This window comes from Salmo trutta, chromosome 1 (genome assembly GCF_901001165.1).
Source record: "Salmo trutta chromosome 1, fSalTru1.1, whole genome shotgun sequence".
Classification (NCBI taxonomy): Eukaryota; Metazoa; Chordata; class Actinopteri; order Salmoniformes; family Salmonidae; genus Salmo; species Salmo trutta.
In genome coordinates this window covers 32,886,828-32,906,805 of record NC_042957.1, presented here as the reverse complement: position 1 = coordinate 32,906,805, position 19,978 = coordinate 32,886,828, and the positions used below count along the sequence as shown (strand labels likewise).

Sequence of the window (19,978 nt, the reverse complement as noted above, 5' to 3'; positions counted from 1 at the left end):
CTAGCCTATTTATGTCACACAGTTTCCATGGCTACCGTGAGATAGAGAAATTCTAGTGCACATTAAGTGCAACTTCAACTTTCCTTTTCAGAGAGAAGATGAATGATCATTCTAGCGCCACACATTGTTAGACTTCAACACAAGCTGTAATTTCTCCGCAACAGCCGTGTCTACAAATAGTAGTAATGAACAATATCATTGTGCAATATCTCAGATAAAATTGTATTGGTCACACACATATTTAGCGTATCTTATTGTGGGTGTAGTGAAATGCTTGTACTATAGGCATTCATATTGCCAACCACTTACATCATTGTTAGGCAAAGTCAAGAGGAAAGACTGTGCAAAAGCATGATGACTGACAACAAAACAGGTATTATGGGCTGTAATCATGTAATGCAGTGTGTCATATCTTCCTACGACAGATGCACAATAGTTCTTACGAATTTAACTAATCCCCTACCAAGAATATAAACATGTAACAGTTGGATCCAAGCATAGGATTTGAAATCAGTGTTGATGTGTGCATACAAACACACTCACAAAAGAAAGACATCTGCATATCTAGGCAAGAGACAAGGACTTCATTCCAAATGGCACCCCATTCCCTTTATAGGGCACTACATTTGACCAGGAGTAGTACATTATATAGGGCAGGGGTAGGCACGAACTAGGCACCACACCTGACCAAGTGAGCTAATTGATCAGTTCAGTGAATGCCTAAATTCAACAGACAAATTCAACACTGCCTGCGGCACTCCAGGACAAGGGTTGCCTACTACACTTGTTATACGGGATAGGATAGGGTGTCATTTGGGACACAGGCCCAAAGATGGTATTCTTGTTTCCTTGGCCAGACACAGACCTTCACCATCCATTTCCTCTCGGCAGAGACAAGAAGCAAAACACAAGATGAGAATGCCACTGTGAGAACAAAGCAGCGCAGCACAGGACAGGCCTGCTAACAAAACGCTCAGTTCCTTATTTCCACCACACTCAACAGTTCAACAAGGGCATGGAGGCCAGCCAAAGCAAGCAACACAATACCTGGCCGCAGAAGGAAGATGACATCATTTCTCCTCAAAATTAGTCTTCTCTTTAGCTGTCAACTTCAAAACACACAAGATTAACTCTATTGTGAGGGTGAAAACAAAGCCTTTGTAAGCAGAAGGGAGATAATTTTAACAAAAAATATAAAACATTGTGTTACATACCTTTCGCCCTTGAAAGAGGAATCAGATCATCGGTATTTGCTAAGACTTCAAAGACAAATCTGACCAGCTTTGTTAGGGACTTGTGTAACTAATCCTATTTTTGCCATATAAAACAAGATTATAATTTCATACAATCAATAAATTAGGTCACAAGTCTTGAATCATTACACAAAGTATTAAGGGTCAGGTTTGATCCCCTCAATTGTTACACCATACAGTGGCAAATGCTCAGTTTCTTTGTCTGTGAAAAACAGCCTCAGTTCCTGGACAGAGAACATGTCTAGATCTTGTACGCCACCTCCTGGCAGAACACCACAACACCCAGAAATCCCCATTATATAAGACAAAGAACCACCAAAAAAAGATAACCGGGAAGAAACCCCCCCCAGTAATGATTGAACACAGTAAGGTTCTTGACTGATGTGATGCCAGTCATCAGTAGTCAGTCCTTTAGAAGACTAATTTGTGTTGCCAGTTGCCAGTTAACCAGCACCCCACAACCCTCACAGAAGGGTGTTATGGGAAGCTTTGAGAGATAAGATGAAAACACATCTGCAAGATGAATTTAGCTCATCATCTAATCATAACAAGAGGGATAACGTTTTGGCATTTTTTTGTAATAATGAGCCATGTGGATCAATACGTTTTATGAATTATTCCGGTGGGCGTGTAGACCATAAATTCAATCACACACAACAAAATATAAAACATGTTAAAAAATACCATTTCTCAATGTTAAAGTTTATTTCAGGATGCCTCCCTCCCAGGCACATACAGTGCCTTCGGAAAGTATTCATACCCCTAGACCTTTTCCACATTGTTACATTATAGCCTCTCAGCAAATACTCCATAATGACAAAGTGAAAACAGGTTTTTAGAAAAAAACGGAAATAACTTATTTACATAAGTATTCAGACCCTTTGCTAAGAGACTCGAAATTGAGCTCAGGTGCATCCTGTTTCAATTGATCATCCTTGAGATGTCCTTCAACCTGTAGTAACTTCAATTGATTGGACATGATTCAGAAAGGCACACACACCTGTCTATATAAAAGGTCCCACAGTTGACAGTGCATGTCAGAGCAAAAACCAAGCCATGAGGTCGAAGGAATTGTCCGTAGAGCTCCGAGACAGGATTGTGTTGAGGCACAGATCTGGGGAAGGGTACCAAAACAATCCTGCATCATTGAAGCTCCAAGAACACAGTGGCCTCCATCATTCTTAAATGGAAGAAGTTTGGAGCCACCAAGATTCTTCCTAGAGCTGGTCGCCCGGCCAAACTGAGCAATAAGGGGAGAAGGGCCTTGGTCAGGGAGGTGACCAAGAACCCAATGGTTAGACTGACAGAGCTCCAGAGTTCCTCTGTGGAGATGGTTGTTCTTCTGGAAGGTTCTCCCATCTCTTCAGCACTCCACCAATCAGGCCTTTATGGTAGCGAGTGGCCAGACGGAAGACACTCCTCAGTAAAAGGCACATGACAGCCCGCTTGGAGTTTGCCAAAAGGCAGCTAAAGACTCTCAGACCATTAGAAAGAAGATTCTCTGGCCTGATGAAACCAAGATTGAACTCTTTGGCCTGAATGCCAAGTGTCACTTCTAGAGGAAACCTGGCACTATCGCTATGGTGAAGCATGGTGGTGGCAGCATCATGTTGTGGGGATGTTTTTCAGCGGCAGGTACTGGGAGACTAGTCAGGAACCAAGGCAAAGATGAAAAGAGCAAAGTACTGAGCGATCCTTGATGAAAACCTGCTCTAGAGTGCTCAGGACCTGACTGGGGCGAAGGTTCACCTTCCAACAGGACAAAAACCCTAAACACACATCCATGACAATGCAGGAGTGGCTTCGGGACAAGTCTCTGAATGTCCTTGAGTGACCCAGCCAGAGCCCGGACTTGAACCCAATCTAATATCTCTGGAGAGAGCTGAAAATAGACGTGCAGCAATGCTCCCCATCCAACCTGACAGAGCTTAAGAAGATCTACAAATAAGAATGGGAGAAACTCCCCAAACACAGGTGTGCCAAGCATGTAGCGTCATACCGAAGACTCGAGGCTGTAATCACTGCCAAAGGTGCTTCAACAAAGTACTGAGTAAAGGGTATGAATACTTATGTCAATGTGATTTCAGTTTATTTTTAATACATTTGCAAAAATGTCTAAAATCCAGTTTTTGCTCTGTCACTATGGGGTATTGTGTGTAGATATTTAATTAATTTTAGAGTAAGGCTGTAACCTAACAAAATGTGAAAAAGTCAAAGGGGTCTGAATACTTTTCGAAGGCACTGTACCCAATAGTTTAAGAAAACATTTTATATACAGTAATGGTTAATAAAATGATAGTGAATATAACTTTAAGAAAGGGAAAAACTAGGGATATAACTGCAGCAAATGAACCCTTACACAATTTCACCTGTCACCTCCCTTGTAAACCATCATAATATATACTTTGAAGTACAAGACCCAAACGGTTAGTTACATGTAAATCAGTAAAACCAGAGGATTGTGCAAAACATTTGAAGGACTGTAGCAGCGACGTCAGATCTGGTCAAATGAAACGGCAAGACAACATTTCAAAGTAAGATCAATTCTCATTGTAAGTGTAGATCTCTAAATCAACTTCCATCTTGCATGGAAACTTAAAGCTACTGGGATTCATTCTATTAATTGGGAAAAGCAGTGACAGATATCATGTTTTATTTTGCAGCCTATTGACATCATTCATTTGACCAGACAATCAGCCTCCTGGTAAACCATTGGCATAATATACAATTCTCCCTCAAAACAAAAGTCATACCATTCTCACTGACTGACTGTCCATTACATTCAAATGAGGCGCAAGTGAGCCCCGCAAAAAAGGAACGAAAAAACAAGTCAAATACTTTAAAATCTAGCAATCAAATTCTAAGGCAACATGTGAACTAAAAACAAAATACATAAAGGCGAAGGATAGGCCTCTTGTACATCTCTGCATTCCCATACCAGATAAAATTATAATTCCTAACACCAAAATGGATAGGAAAAAAACAAAAGGAAACAAAATGAAGTCATGATAAACATGTTGCACTTTGAACCTCGTAAATAGTTTATTTTAATTAAACAGGTTGAGAAAAGAAGTCTGTCGTCTTTGCTTGTGGTTGTTGAAAGCAGACTATAAATATTTAATCTCTGTTTGAGGCTCAATCCATGTTTCGATCCAGGTACTTGTGACAAGCCAAGTCCTTCCTTTTTTTATCAAAGACATCATGGATGTGCAAGGCATATGTAAAATACATCCCCCGGTAAAATAAATAGAACATACATTAAATACTTTCAGATAGGTTGTGGTGGATTTCTTTTGTAAGGGGTTGTGCTCACCCCCCCCAAAAAAGGGTGGCTATTTTTGCATTAAAGGGTAAAAAAAACACACAAAAAAACACTTAAAGATTAGTCAAATAGATTCTGGTCATAATTCATTAAAACACCAACTTCTGCACATAATTCACACTTTTTGTCTATACCGTCTGTTTTTCACATTCTCAAGGACACATGGCCATTGGCCAGTTAGGAGGACAGGTCAGGGTAAAACTAACCAATGGGAGGAGGGGTGGACACACACTGACCAGGCAGCCCAGGGGAGGGTCCGAGGGGCCCTGAGAGCAATAGAGACAAACACATTTCACACCCCTCACTGGCCTCCCCCTCCAATCAGGCTCAGCAGTTACTGTACTCACATACTTCAAGAAGCAGCAGCAGTTACTGTACTACGCTCACACACCTCAAGAAGCATTGCTTCCTGACCAAAAGGATGGCTGACAATCGATGCCTAGAAGCCCACCTCTCTGCCCAGTGTGTTCACTGAAACCAGGACAGGCAACCCCAGGACTCCAGCTCTTTATGGGCAGAGAGAGCAGATGCATGCTGATTGTTTTGGCCTGCTATCAAAGAATATACTGTAAAGATGTGCGAGAGACATTCCATAACAGCTTGATTGAGTGCACACCTCATATTCCGTTCCATGTTATCAGCAGGGTGTGTCTATAACGCAACATGCAGGTACACAGTAAAACACAGGTCTCTTTACAGTACAAGGTAAAACAAGATCCACTCACTGGAACCTACAGGGTGAAGGCGTGGGCACCTAGGTTGAGATCATAGTTGTCATGGGGCAGAGGGAGGAGGAGGAGATAGTGTCAATTCTTCTGAAGGTAGGGTCTGGGTTTCAGACTAGACTACAGGTGACCCAGGACAGAGCAGAAGCAGGAGAGGAGAACAGGGGATATGACATGGGGACACTTTGTTTGTGTGTCTCTGCAGCATGATCCAGGTGGCGGCCAGCTCGTGGCCCATCACGAGGTGCCCTGTCTCTTCTGTTGCTGGGCACGGATCAGTTCCAGCTGCTTTTTGCACTTCTGGTAGTAGGTGGACAGAGACTTGTTCTCCTCCAGCAGCTTCTTGTGCTCCTGGACCAGGCGGGACGTGTTCTGCTGGTCCTTCTCGTCTTGGTCCAGTTCAGCGATCAACTCTTTCCTGGAGATAGAAATTGGTTTTATTTACACATACAAATATATCTGCCACAATGGTGGACTTGAGCAGTTTACAATATGGAAAACTGAATTGCAGTGCTGCAGCTTACATCAGATAACAAGAACATTACTAAAAAGAGAAGCACATTGTAAAAATGCAAACAGAAAGAACAATACATTTTTTATTTATTATAATATTATACACACACAAAAATAAACGCAACATGTAAAATGTTGGTCCCATGTTTAATGAGCTGAAATAAAAGAGCCAACAAATGTTCCATACGCACAAAAATAGTATGATCATGATCATTACAAAGGTGCACCTTGTGCTGGGGGCAACAAAAGGCCACTCTAAAATGTGCAGTTTTGTCACACAACACAATGCCACAGATGTCTCAAGTTTTGAGGGAGTGCGCCATTGGCATGCTGACTGCAGGAATGTCTACCAGAGCTGTTGCCAGATAATTTTATGTTCATTTCTCTACCATAAGCCGACTTCAACATCATTTTTGAGAATTTGGCAGTACTGTACATCCAACCGGCCTCACAACCACAGACCACGTGTAACCACGCCAGCCCAGGACTTCCACATCCGGCTTCTTTACCTGCGGGATCTTCTGAGACCAGCCACACGGACAACTGATGAAACTGAGGTGTATTTCTATCTTTAATAAAGCCTTTTTTTGTGGGGAAAATCTTATTCTGATTGGCTGGGCCTAGCTCCATCCATGGCTGCGCTCCTGCCTAGTCATGTGAAATCCATAGATTAGGGCCTAAGTAATTTATTCAAATGTACTTTTCCTTATATGAACTGTAACTGGGTAAAATCGTTGAAACTGTTGCATTTACAAGGCCCAATGCAGCCGTTTTTTTCTCAATGTCAAACATTTTCTGGTTAACAAGTACCTCACTGTGATTGTTGATTTGTTACAGTTTTTATTTAAAACAAATATAGTTTCTCAGCAAAGCGCACTTTCTCAAGCAAGAATTGAACTCATCACTGTCAGAGTGCTCTGATTGGAGAGAAAACTAGCTGTTATTGGCAGAGAGGTTTGGAACTCTTTCTATTGGTATATTTACCACATGGTGATGTCACCAGGTAGGTTAAAACTAAATCCCACCAAAACAGGCTGAAATATCAGCTGGTCTTTTCAAAACAGCTCTTACACTAAAAGGGCATGATCATAATTTTCACCATTTCACAGTATTATTTGCATCTCATAGTGTGGAAATGTATATAAGACAGGAAAATCACGCTTTTGACTACACTGGGCCTTTATTCCGATAATGGTGAATTACTCAGCTGTGCTTGAACAGGGGCACTTCACAATAAGCACAACAGAGTCTGGAGAGAGATGCAAAGGAGCACCAAAGCATCGGATTGATCGTGTGAGAAAAACGCTGACTCCACAAACACGGTAGTTTCCTTGCTAAAGTCATCGTCTATAAATATGAGCTGAGCTCTTTAGCCAAACACAGCCAGTTGTTCCACTGCGCTCGACTTCCACCGCATAGATGGCCCGTCTGCCTTGGATTTGTCATCGAAATTCAGTAAATCCCTTTGGGTGGCCTTCTGCATAGTCATACGCCCAAGTCTAAATACGTGTTACACATCCGATGGAGCTGCTTGTTATGTTAGTCACAAGACAGCCCATCCCGTAACACGGAGATGTTCTTTTGTCTGTTTATATCAAAAATGTGTGTATGGTCACATTCAGCAGGGCTTACAGTACAAGAGGTAATTTACATTAGACACTGCAGTACCACATCAGTCCCCTTAAAAAAACAACCCAGAATGAACAAATAGCGTATTATCTCAGCACTTTGGTAGTGGCTGAACGCTTGCCCGACAAGATGGAGAGGTACAGTAAGGGTTCACTACTTGCCTTCTCTGGATCAGTAAGGTGATTTCTGTCTGCACTTTCAGGTACTCCTGGGCCATTTTACAGTGCTGCTCAAACACGGCCATGGACTCTTTAGAGTTCGGGCAAGGAGCGAGGGGCTGAAAATAAACCACGCATGTTGTCATTAATTGATCTAGGGAGCTTATAGCCAGTTAGATGTATTGCAAAATGTATTTCTATCAGCTCTCAGAATCGTCAGAGCTTTTAAAAATACACAACATGTCTCACCGCCGTTGCCGGTGGGTATTTATAAAAAAACATTCCGCTTTTGAGATAGCATCATTTTCTCACTTTGACAACAGAAGTAATCCCTGCACTAATTGAGTTAATACAGTCAATTTTCAGTGTCCTTGAAAACACCGTTGAGAGGGAAAACCTCAACATTTGAATTCAAACACAAAATAGAGCAATCTACAAAAGAAAAATAATCAAGAGTTTGTCAAATGGCCAATCTCGAGGCCAATTTTGACAGGTCACACAAACACTTGAATGGGATGGGAGTGGGATCAAGCTGTTTTGTGGCATAAAATAATGCTTAACATTAGCAGGACAGGGTCGGGGGAGGTCCAGTATGAAATGGAACCCTACCTGCAGCTGGTGGTCCAGAGTGAGATATGCCATGGGAATGGAGTTGTCTGAGCCGTTGGTATCTGGGCAGGAGAGAGCAAGACTTGTGTTTGTTTTTGGTCTGACAGTGACACCAGCACAGGCCCAGGCGGTGCAAGATGAGTCGACTGGGCAGGCACACAGTTATCAATAGACACCAGAAGTCCTTCAACAGAAATAGACCTGTGTCAGTGTCCCCGCCCCTCTCAGGCTCCGTGTGACAGGAGACCAGCGCCTTAAATCATTGATGAGGATTACGTAATGTCTGCAGAACCTGCTCAAGTGATTTAGGCCCCCATCCACAATGACATTGATGCCATTACAGCACTCAGGGTTGTGAGAGGGTGACACAACCAACACGAGACGCTGACTTCATTCAATCAAACTGGTTCTAAACGCCAACCTTCACTTTTTCCTCTCTCAACAGTACAAAGGGAATGGGATACAATGTCTTGGGATCTTACATTAAGCAACAAGTTGAGCACCAGCATCAATATAGGATAATACAGTAAGGAACATGGGCAGTATGAGTGAATTTGCTAATCAAATTATTATTATTTTTCACATGTGCAAAACTCCTTCCAGCTTCATCTGTAGAAGTAGCTGTAGAGATGAGCATGTTTGAGAGACAGAGGTAGACTACTATACCTGTGGGGTCATCGGGAGAGAAGCTGTACCCTCTGCTGTTGGTCTTATCAGGCGGCATCATCCTCACACTGGGACTGGAGGACCTGCTGCTGTTCCTACTCCCCTGTAACAGGACCACAACACAGTCAATCACGCATACAGCCCCTGTAACAGGCCAACAACACTGTCAATCACTCATAGAAGAAATGTCCCTTTTGTTTTTGTCCATGGTGCATACATCTGACACTCAAGCAAAGTCAACAATGACAGCGGCAACAGAAACCCACATGGCAATCCTGAGCCTGTTCCAGTGGGGTAAAACAATGCTTAGTTTGTCAAGTAAAAAGTGTCAAGTATAAAGGGTGAAAAACAAGGTCTAAAGTCAGTCTGTGGTTATGTACACACTTCCGCAAGAGAGAAACACAGAAGAAAAATCAGAGGTGCCACCATCTCTGTCACACCATTGGGAATTCATCAAAATATTCTCTTTCCTAATTCACAAAAGAACACAAGAATAAATACATCCGCGTCCAAAGTCTAGCTTCTTACTAAACTCAGTAAACTTTGCTACTGCATAGCGCTGCACAGGAAGAGGTGTGCCTTTTAACAAAATATACTGTAGAAATCAACGTTTAAGAATGCAAGGATGTAGGGGCTTATTTGAAGGTTGTCCGTGGGGGGGGGGGAGGAGACAATGTTCTTCCTACACCTGGAATATCTTGATCTTCTCAAAAGTGACATATCAAACAGTATTCTCCGTCACATCTTGTAGCATTTCCCCCCCATGGGACACCTTGTTTGACCGAGCATGTATCAAATCCTCCGAGAGCAAGCAAAACATGATAGGGGTGATCAGTCAAAATGCAAAACAATCCAAAAAGGGGAGAGAAGATACTATACCATTCTAAAAAGGAAAACAAATGAAAGGCTTCTGAAAGGCTTCTGTACGGTGCTACACTCGACAACCTAGGCCCTGTTCTACTGCAGAGCATCTTACCTGGCTGGAGTCTGTGCCGATCCCCGGGAGGTCCTGTACAGATCTACGCCTCTGCGCCTCACAGGAGGCTGTGGAAAGGATGGAGCAAAAGGGAGAGATAGAGAGAAGAAATAGAGGGGGGGACATGAGCGAGACCCAGAGACAGTTCCAGGGGGACTTGTCTGTTGCCTGTCTGCCTGCCTGTGGTGTGGGATGGGGGGGGGGTCCAATCCACAGAGCCAGGACAGCTGCACAGATTTAACCCCCGACTTCCTGGCCTGTCAACATGTGCTATGGCATGGCCGTAACGTGACCATAGAGCAGCAGTTATCCCCCCAACCTTTACACTAACACGGCACAACACACGCGCAAACACCACCACTCCATTGCAGACCACACCTACTGTACCACATGAATAGGTAAGCCTCACTGTGTCACGTGTTTGTGCAGATCTGCTTGTTTGGGTTGGTGGGGCTGGTGATGGGGAACTAGGCTATTTCAGGGCTCACAGCACATTGTAGGGTCTCAGACAAGACTAGCAGGCCTGGCCCTGTCCTGCAGTCTTCCTCATTAATCCCCAGCCAAGGTAAACCTGAGGTTGGCTCTGACCTGCCTGGCATCTTCAGAATAACAGGAGAAATTCCAGCCATCTGGCAGTTGAAGATATTATTAGTTCCATCTCTGCCAGAGAACTTTGAACAATGTCTTCAGAGTCACGTCTTACCGTTGGAATATCAAGCTGCTGGAAATTACCTGTCAATGAGAGCATTGTGGTCTTTTTACCCTCCGCACACTCCTTGCTGTCAATCTCAGAGACCCATACAATACAATTTAGACTACTGCAATGTGGGACACATTAATGGTAACCATTCAAATATTACATTTGGGACAATTGAAGTCAGTTGCTAGAAATATGACATTGCAATATGACAAACCTGTGTTAGGTTGTAATTTGAAATACTTGCCAACACCTGAAATAGTTGTTTTTTATATAAAAATCCTGGTATGGAACCTAACATCTAAAACTACCAGGAATGTAGGTTTGCGAAATGTGGCACTACAGGGAACAGGGATGGGGGCAATTGCCCCTCTGTCTATTTACTGGTCTAAGTACTGGTCTAATGGTCTTGGGATTTTAACTTTACCTCTCCAAAGTAGGATATATCTATAGCACAACACGTTTAAACCAATAGACACACAGGCAGAGACACACAGGCAGAGACACACAGAAACAATACACTGAACGTTGGATTGAGACACATGCTCATCTGTCACTGCAGTGATTGTTGCTCTAGGGCGTATACATCAGAAAAAGGTCCTGTTATTGTCCTTTTGCGTGTAAAAAGAATACTTGGTGACTATAGCCATTTTAAGGTCCAGCTTACTACGATACAAAACTGAAGACATTTGAATTAGAATGCCAATCCAAAACGTAAAAAAAAAAAATCAAGTAACGCCTCGTACTAATTGAGCTACTAAATAGAGACTGGTGTCAAATGAACTGGAGGAATGAGTGACATCCAGGTGTGCCACATACAGTGATAACAACCCTGTCATACCTTTAATATCCCCTTACGTCAGCCCTCTCCCTTAGTCACTCGGTTTAATTAACTACTCATTCAACATGTCTTATACAGCTCCTACTTCCTAAATAGAAAAGGACTGTGATATCCAGTGCTGCTGTCCCCATTTCTTTCATCCTTATCTCGGATGGTAATAATAGCTGTGTGACCCACAACGTGAGGGAAATTAATCAAAATGACTTTTACAAAGTTAATGGTTGTAAAGAGAAGAAGCAAAAAAATATATTCGCAGAGGTTTTAACAGACGTCCTCTATGCATGAGAGACAAGGACGAGCTGAGAGGAGAGAGCTGAGAGGGGAGCTAGCAACCAAGCCAACTGATTTACTCCCTCCCTGCCTGCAGTAAAAGCAGAACGACATCTGAGAGACAAACAGGACCATGAGTTATGCATCTTATCACACCAATTTCACCCCCCTCCTCTCCGATGGCAAATATGCTGATTAGATAACCGGTCTGTGCCCCTAAATCAAGAGTTTATTCTATTAGTTTTGCACCAGGCTAACTCAAGTCTGGATTCATCCATGAATCTGGATTAGATAAATAGATTAAAAGACGGATCTATGTGAATTGAAATGGCTCCATCAGCACCTTGTGGCTAGAGGGTGAAACCCCAATAAGAATGCCACCATGTTAACTCATGCCCCTTTTAACATCTTGTCAAATCCACAAAAGACAAGCGAGGAAAGAGAACTCTGTGTTACTCCAGGTTTATCATCATTCATAAAATAATGACTTATTTAGATTGGGGAATATTTCGTTTTTTAATATCCCCATATTTCAATTCAAATGGAAAATGGAAAGACAAAGTATAAGGTGTTTGGCCAGTTGGCCCCTACAGGAGCCAGTGACCCTTGTAGGCTGTGATACCTGGAGTAACAGACACTACAGGAACAGCAGTGTCAGAGCCCAGAGCAAACAGAGGAACCCGCTGATTCAGTTCAGTCAAGCCAGCTACACCCAGGGCACCAGGTAGCCTGGTGGTCCGCACTGGTACCTGTGAAGACGATCTTGGGAACGTCCAGAATGGTGCCAAATGACGCCGTTTTACGGTGGCCTCGTTTATACTGGGGACGTGCTGCAACAGATACACATACACACACACACAGCTGGCGTACACATGCATGCAGACAAAGAGAGAGGGCCCAAAGCTGGAGCATACATGTCGGACGGTGCCCTCTCCCCCTCACTCGTCTCTGGACTCTACTGGCATGCAGAGCACAAAAGTACATGCACATTGCACGGGAAGCATGCATCCTGTGGTCAGTTGATTGGTTCGACATCACAGCGCTAGCGATGCCGATTTAGGCCCGGCATGGGAAGTCTCAGCACAGACATGTTAGGCATCCAGCTACACGCAGCAAGCAGTTTGAATGTACTAAAAGGGATATTTATTATGAATCCACTTAGAAAAGATGATCAAATCAGATAGATGGCTCTGAAGATTGTAATATACACAGTAACTACAGCATAATTGATTTAACTATTGAAGAGCTTTGAGGATATACAGATTAAAGCTAAATACATGATTATTATTCATATGATATACCATTGACAACAATAACACATGGAATGTTGAAAATAATTGATATAGCAAAAACATTCTCAAAGAAAGCATGAGGGAAAACCCTGACAAGAGACTTAATTATAGCTTTTTCATGCCAAACAGTATTTGACTGCCTCCAAAGCCTAAAATGTAGACATGACAGGGCTGATGATGAATACAAGGCATCCTCTCAGCCTTCGATCTGTGTGAGGGAGGGGAGATGATTGGCACCAGTGCCGAGGGGCATATGGAGGCGTTTATATGAGGGGTGAGGCATGCAGTTTGACGGAGAAGGAGACATGATAGTCGCTTCTAATGGCATAGATAATTCTCCATCTCTCGTATTGGGATGAAACCCACTTCAGTAGCTGATGTAAGATTACTGTATGTATGTATGCATGCATGCATGCATGTATGTATGTATCTATCGATCTCTTACAGAACGCCATGGGCAGTTTATGTAAAACATTTGCATATTCATATGTGCATCTCTGAGGACTATATCTTTGGCTAGGCCTACTTCAATGTGACAGAATCTGTATCTCCATCAGTGTTGGGGTCGTTACTAAAAAAAATGTTTAATATATTACCTATTACTTTTTTAACAATAACAAATTACTTGACTTATTACTCCCTGGGAAAAGTAATTAGTTACACTACTTGTTATATTACTTTTGCATTACACCCCCAAAACATTGTGTCCACACTCAGTGTAAACAATGTCAACATTACATAGGCCTAAGGCACGGTCTAAGGCTTAGACCGTGCCTTGATTAGTGTAGTGTTTGTTAGCTAGCTACATAGCTGTCTTTGTCATAGCTTGATAATTGTGTAGTTTAGTAATAGCTAGGTTAGCCAGCCAGCTATTTCCGTCCCCCGCGACGCCATTGTTCCATACCCAGCCAACTATTACCGACGAGCAGCATTGTAGAAACTAAATACATTACAAAGGAACGTCTTGATTAGTGTTATGTTATGTTATGTTAGCTAGCTACAAAGTTGCTTTTGTATAATAGCCAACCTCTACCGACTAGCAGCACTGTAGAAACTATTACATTACAACGGAACGATTTGACTAGTGCAGTGTTAGCTAGCTAGCTACATAGCTGTCTTTGTCATAGCTTGATAATTGTGTAGTTTAGTAATTATCGAGGATAGCTAGGTTAGCTAGGTTAGCTAGCCAGCTATTTCCGTCCCCCGCGACGCCATTGTTCCATACCCAGCCAACTATTACCGACGAGCAGCATTGTAGAAACTAAATACATTACACAGGAACGTCTTGATTAGTGTTATGTTATGTTAGCTAGCTACAAAGTTGCTTTTGTATAATAGCCAACCTCTACCGACTAGCAGCACTGTAGAAACTATTACATTACAACGGAACGACTTGATTAGTGCAGCGTTGTGTTAGTTAGCTAGCATTTGTCATTTTAGTCAATAAGATTTTCGCAACGTAAGCTTAACTTTCTGAACATTCGAGACGTGTAGTCCACTTGTCATTCCAATCTCCTTTGCATTAGCGTAGCCTCTTCTGTAGCTTGTCAACTATGTGTCTGGCTATCCCTGTTCTCTCCCCTCTGCACAGGCCATACAAACGCTTCACACCGCGTGGCCGCTGCCACTCTAACCTGGTGGTCCCAGTGCGCATGACCCACGTGGAGTTCCAGGTCTCCGGCAGCCTCTGGAACTGCCGGTCTGCGGCCAACAAGGCTGAGTTCATCTCAGCCTATGCTACCCTCCAGTCCCTAGACTTCCTGGCGCTGACGGAAACATGGATTACTACAGATAACACTGCTACTCCTACTGCTCTCTCCTCGTCTGCCTACGTGTTCTCGCATACCCCTAGAGCATCGAGCCAGCGGGGTGGTGGCACTGGAATCCTCATTTCTCCCAAGTGGACATTCTCTCTTTCTCCCCTGACCCATCTGTCTATCTCCTCATTTGAATTCCATGCTGTCACAGTTACCAGCCCTTTCAAGCTTAACATCCTTATCATTTATCGCCCTCCAGGTTCCCTTGGAGAGTTCATCAATGAGCTTCATGCCTTGATAAGTTCCTTCCCTGAGGATGGCTCACCTCTCACAGTTCTGGGTGACTTTAACCTCCCCACGTCTACCTTTGACTCATTCCTCTCTGCCTCCTTCTTTCCACTCCTCTCCTCCTTTGACCTCACCCTCTCACCTTCCCCCCCTACTCACAAGGCAGGCAATACGCTTGACCTCATCTTTACTAGATGCTGTTCTTCCACTAATCTCATTGCAACTCCCCTCCAAGTCTCCGACCACTACCTTGTATCCTTTTCCCTCTCGCTCTCATCCAACACTTCTCACTCTGCCCCTACTCGGATGGTATTGCGCCGTCCCAACCTTCGCTCTCTCTCTCCCGCTACTCTCTCCTCTTCCATCCTATCATCTCTTCCCTCTTCCCTCTGCTCAAACCTTCTCCAACCTATCTCCTGATTCTGCCTCCTCAACCCTCCTCTCCTCCCTTTCTGCATCCTTCGATTTTCTCTGTCCCCTATCCTCCAGGCCGGCTCGGTCCTCCACTCCTGCGCCGTGGCTCGACGACTCACTGCGAGCTCACAGAACAGGGCTCCGGGCAGCCGAGCGGAAATGGAGGAAAACTCGCCTCCCTGCGGATCTGGCATCCTTTCACGCCCTCCTCTCTACATTTTCCTCTTCTGTCTCTGCTGCTAAAGCCACTTTCTACCACTCTAAATTCCAAGCATCTGCCTCTAACCCTAGGAAGCTCTTTGCTACCTTCTCCTCCCTCCTGAATCCTCCTCCCCCTCCCCCCTCCTCTCTCTCTGCGGATGACTTCGTCAACCATTTTGAAAAGAAGGCTGATGACATCCGATCCTCGTTTGCTAAGCCAAACGACACCGCTGGTCCTGCTCACACTGCCCTACCCTGTGCTTTGACCTCTTTCTCCCCTCTCTCTCCAGATGAAATCTCGCGTCTCGTGACGGCCGGCCGCCCAACAACCTGCCCACTTGACCCTATCCCCCCTCCTCTCTTCTCCAGACCATTTCCGGAGACCTTCTCCCCTACCTCACCTCGCTCATCAACTCATCCTTGACCGCTGGCTACGTCCCTTCTGTCTTCAAGAGAGCGAGAGTTGCACCCCTTCTGAAAAAACCTACACTCGATCCCTCCGACATCAACAACTACAGGCCAGTATCCCTTCTTTCTTTTCTCTCCAAAACTCTTGAACGTGCCGTCCTTGGCCAGCTCTTCTGCTATCTCTCTCAGAATGACCTTCTTGATCCTAATCAGTCAGGTTTCAAGACTGGGCATTCAACTGAGACTGCTCTTCTCTGTGTCACGGAGGCTCTCCGCACTGCTAAAGCTAACTCTCTCTCCTCTGCGCTCATCCTTCTAGACCTATCTGCTGCCTTTGATACCGTGAACCATCAGATCCTCCTCTCCACCCTCTCCGAGCTGGGCATCTCCGGCGCGGCCCACGCTTGGATTGCGTCCTACCTGACAGGTCGCTCCTACCAGGTGGCGTGGCGAGAATCTGTCTCCGCACCACGTGCTCTCACCACTGGTGTCCCCCAGGGCTCTGTTCTAGGCCCTCTCCTATTCTCACTATACACCAAGTCACTTGGCTCGGTCATATCCTCACATGGTCTCTCCTATCATTGCTACGCAGACGACACACAATTAATCTTCTCCTTTCCCCCTTCTGATAACCAGGTGGCGAATCGCATCTCTGCATGTCTGGCAGACATATCAGTGTGGATGACGGCTCACCACCTCAAGCTGAATCTCAGCAAGACAGAGCTGCTCCTCCTCCCAGGGAAGGACTGCCCGTTCCATGATCTCGCCATCACGGTTGACAACTCCCTTGTGTCCTCCTCCCAGAGTGCTAAGAACCTTGGCGTGACCCTGGACAACACCCTGTCATTCTCCACTAACATCAAGGCGGTGACCCGATCCTGTAGGTTCATGCTCTACAACATTCGCAGAGTACGACCCTGCCTCACACAGGAAGCGGCGCAGGTCCTAGTCCAGGCACTTGTCATCTCCCGCCTGGATTACTGCAACTCGCTGTTGGCTGGGCTCCCTGCCTGTGCCATTAAACCCCTACAACTCATCCAGAACGCCGCAGCCCGTCTGGTGTTCAACCTTCCCAAGTTCTCTCACGTCATCCCGCTCCTCCGCTCTCTCCACTGGCTTCCAGTTGAAGCTCGCATCCGCTACAAGTCCATGGTGCTTGCCTACGGAGCTGTGAGGGGAACGGCACCTCCGTACCTTCAGGCTCTGATCAGGCCCTACACCCAAACAAGGGCACTGCGTTCATCCACCTCTGGCCTGCTCGCCTCCCTACCGCTGAGGAAGCACAGCTCCCGCTCAGCCCAGTCAAAACTGTTCGCTGCTCTGGCACCCCAATGGTGGAACAAGCTCCCTCACGACGCCAGGACAGCGGAGTCAATCACCACCTTCCGGAGACACCTGAAACCCCACCTCTTTAAGGAATACCTGGGATAGGATAAAGTATCCTTCTACCCCCCCCCCCAAAAAAGATTTAGATGCACTATTGTAAAGTGGTTTTTCCACTGGATATCTTAAGGTGAATGCACCAATTTGTAAGTCGCTCTGGATAAGAGCGTCTGCTAAATGACTTAAATGTAAATGTAAGGCACTGCATCTCAGTGCAAGAGGCGTCACTAAAGTCCCTGGTTCGAATTCTAGGCTGTATCACATCCGGCCGTGATTGGGAGTCCCATAGGGTGGCGCACAATTGGCCCAGCGTCGTCCAGTTTTGGCCGGAGTAAGCCGTCCTTGTAAATAAGAATTTGTTCTTAACTGACTTGCATAGTTAAATACAGGTTACATTAAAAAAAAAGTAAAAAAGTTGCCCAATAATGACAGATTCTACTGTGGATAAGGGCAGCATTTCCTCAACTACATACCCAGCTACAAGTTTGTTGAGCTCTCCATCGGTTACAACGTGTCCTCCAGAACAATTCAAATCAAGTCTTGGTTGTTTGAATGAGGTAGGCCTAAAGCAGGGATCGTCAACTAATTTCAACCAAATTTTTCTTGAGGGGACGATCGAGGGATCGGAACATAATTACAAATAATTGTAGACTGCAAACTAACCGCAAGAAGCCCAAACATATAGAATATTTGACTAAAACAATCATTTCAAACCTTGCTTACATTTGTATATGATCACGTCTCTCTAGTATGCGTGGGAATACTTGTGAACAGATACATTTGTTTTATTTTTATAACTTGGTGACACACACACACACACACACACACACACACACAGTACCAGTCAAAAGTTTGGACACACCTACTCATTCAAGGGTTTTTCTTTATTGTACTATTTCCGACATTGTAGAGTAATAGTGAAGACATCAAAACTATGAACACATATGGAATCATGTAGTAACCAAAAAGGTATTAAACAAATCAAAATATATTTGATATTTGAAATTCTTCAAAGTAGCCACCCTTTGCCTTGATGACAGCTTTGCACACTCGTGGCATTCTCTCAACCAGCTTCATGAGGTAGTCACCTGGAATGCAGGTTAACAGGTGTGCCTTGTCAAATGTTAATTTGTGGAATTTCTTTCCTTCTTAATGCATTTGAGCCAATCAGTTGTGTTGTGACAAGGTAGGTGTAGTATACAGAAGATAGCCCTATTTGGTAAAAGACCAAGTCCATATTATGGCAAGAACAGCTCAAACAAGCAAAGAGAAACGACATTCCATCAATTACTTTAAGACATGAAGGTCAGTCCATCCAGAAAAGTTTCTTCAAGTGCAGTCGGAAAAACCATCAAGCGGTATGACGAAACTGGCTCTCATGAGGACCACCACAGGAAAGGAAGACCCAGAGTTACCGCTGCTGCAGAGGATAAGTTCATAAGAGTTACCAGGCTCAGAAATTGCAGCCCAAATAAATGCGTCACAGAGTTCTAGTAAGAGGCACATCTCAACATCAACTGTTCAGAGGAGACTGTGTGAATCAGGACTTCATGGTCAAATTGCTGCAAAGATACCATTACTAAAGGTCACCAATAAGAAGAAGAGACTTGCTTGGGCCAAGAAACACAAGCAATGTATTTGTGAGACGCAGAGTAGGTTAACAGATTATCTCCACATGTGTGGTTCCCACCGTGAAGCATGGAGGAGGTGGTGTGATGGTGCTTTGCTGGGAACAATGTGGGTGATTTATTTAGAATTTAAGGCACACTTTTTTAACCAGCAGGGCTACCAAAGCATTCTGCAACGATACCGTCATCCCAACTGGTTTGTGCTGTGTAAGGGCTATTTGACCAAGGAAAGTGATGGAGTGCTGTATCAGATGACCTGGCCTCCACAATCACCCGACCTCAACCCAGTTGAGACGGTTTGGGATGAGTTGGACCGCAGAGTGTAGGAAAAGCAGCCGACAAGTACTCAGCATACGTGGGAACTCCTTCAAGACGGTTGGAAAAGCATTTCAGGTGAAGCTGGTTGAGAGAATACCAAGAGTGTGCAAAGCTGTCATCATGACAAAGGATGGTTACTTTGAAGAATCTCTAACATTTGTTTAACCTCTCTGGGACATGTGGGACGCTAGCCCTCGGGACACACTGCCAACAGCCAGTGAAATAGCAGGGCGGCAAATTCAAAACAACAAAAATCTCATAATTCAAATTTCTCAAAAATACAACTATTATATCCCATTTTAAAGATAATCTTCTCGTTAATCCAACCACATTGTCCGATTTCAAAAGGCTTTACGGCGAAAGCATAACATTAGATTACCGTAATTTCCGGACTATTAAGCACACCTGAATATAAGCCGCACCCACTGAATTTAATTGTTTTATTTATTTTGAACATAAATAAGCCGCACATGTCTGTAAGCCGCAGGTGCCTACCGGTACATTGAAACAAATGAACTTTACACAGGCTTTAACGAAACACGGCTTGTAACAAAAATAAATAGGCTTTAACGAAACACGGCTTGTAACAAAAAAATAATTAGCAGTAAGCTTTAGTTGTCTTTTTGCACT

The 19,978-nt window shown here is 44.2% G+C and overlaps 1 protein-coding gene across 3 annotated transcripts in view; it reads right to left on the bottom strand.

Annotated features, from left to right (window-relative positions):
- Positions 1–3,511: 3,511 nt before the first annotated feature.
- Positions 3,512–19,978, bottom strand: part of LOC115194264 (mitogen-activated protein kinase kinase kinase 7) — a 28,037-nt gene continuing 11,570 nt past the window's right edge. For 2 of the 3 annotated variants that reach the window (XM_029753851.1, XM_029753861.1), the window contains exons 12-17: positions 12,409–12,489; positions 9,852–9,919; positions 8,876–8,978; positions 8,210–8,271; positions 7,604–7,719; positions 3,512–5,718 (exon numbers count right to left, since the gene is read on the bottom strand). In XM_029753851.1, coding sequence (XP_029609711.1) covers positions 5,538–5,718; positions 7,604–7,719; positions 8,210–8,271; positions 8,876–8,978; positions 9,852–9,919; positions 12,409–12,489 — 611 coding nt within the window. In that variant the 3' untranslated portion in view covers positions 3,512–5,537. The remainder of the gene's footprint in view (positions 5,719–7,603; positions 7,720–8,209; positions 8,272–8,875; positions 8,979–9,851; positions 9,920–12,408; positions 12,490–19,978) is intronic. The other variant, XM_029753870.1, reaches the window with a different exon arrangement.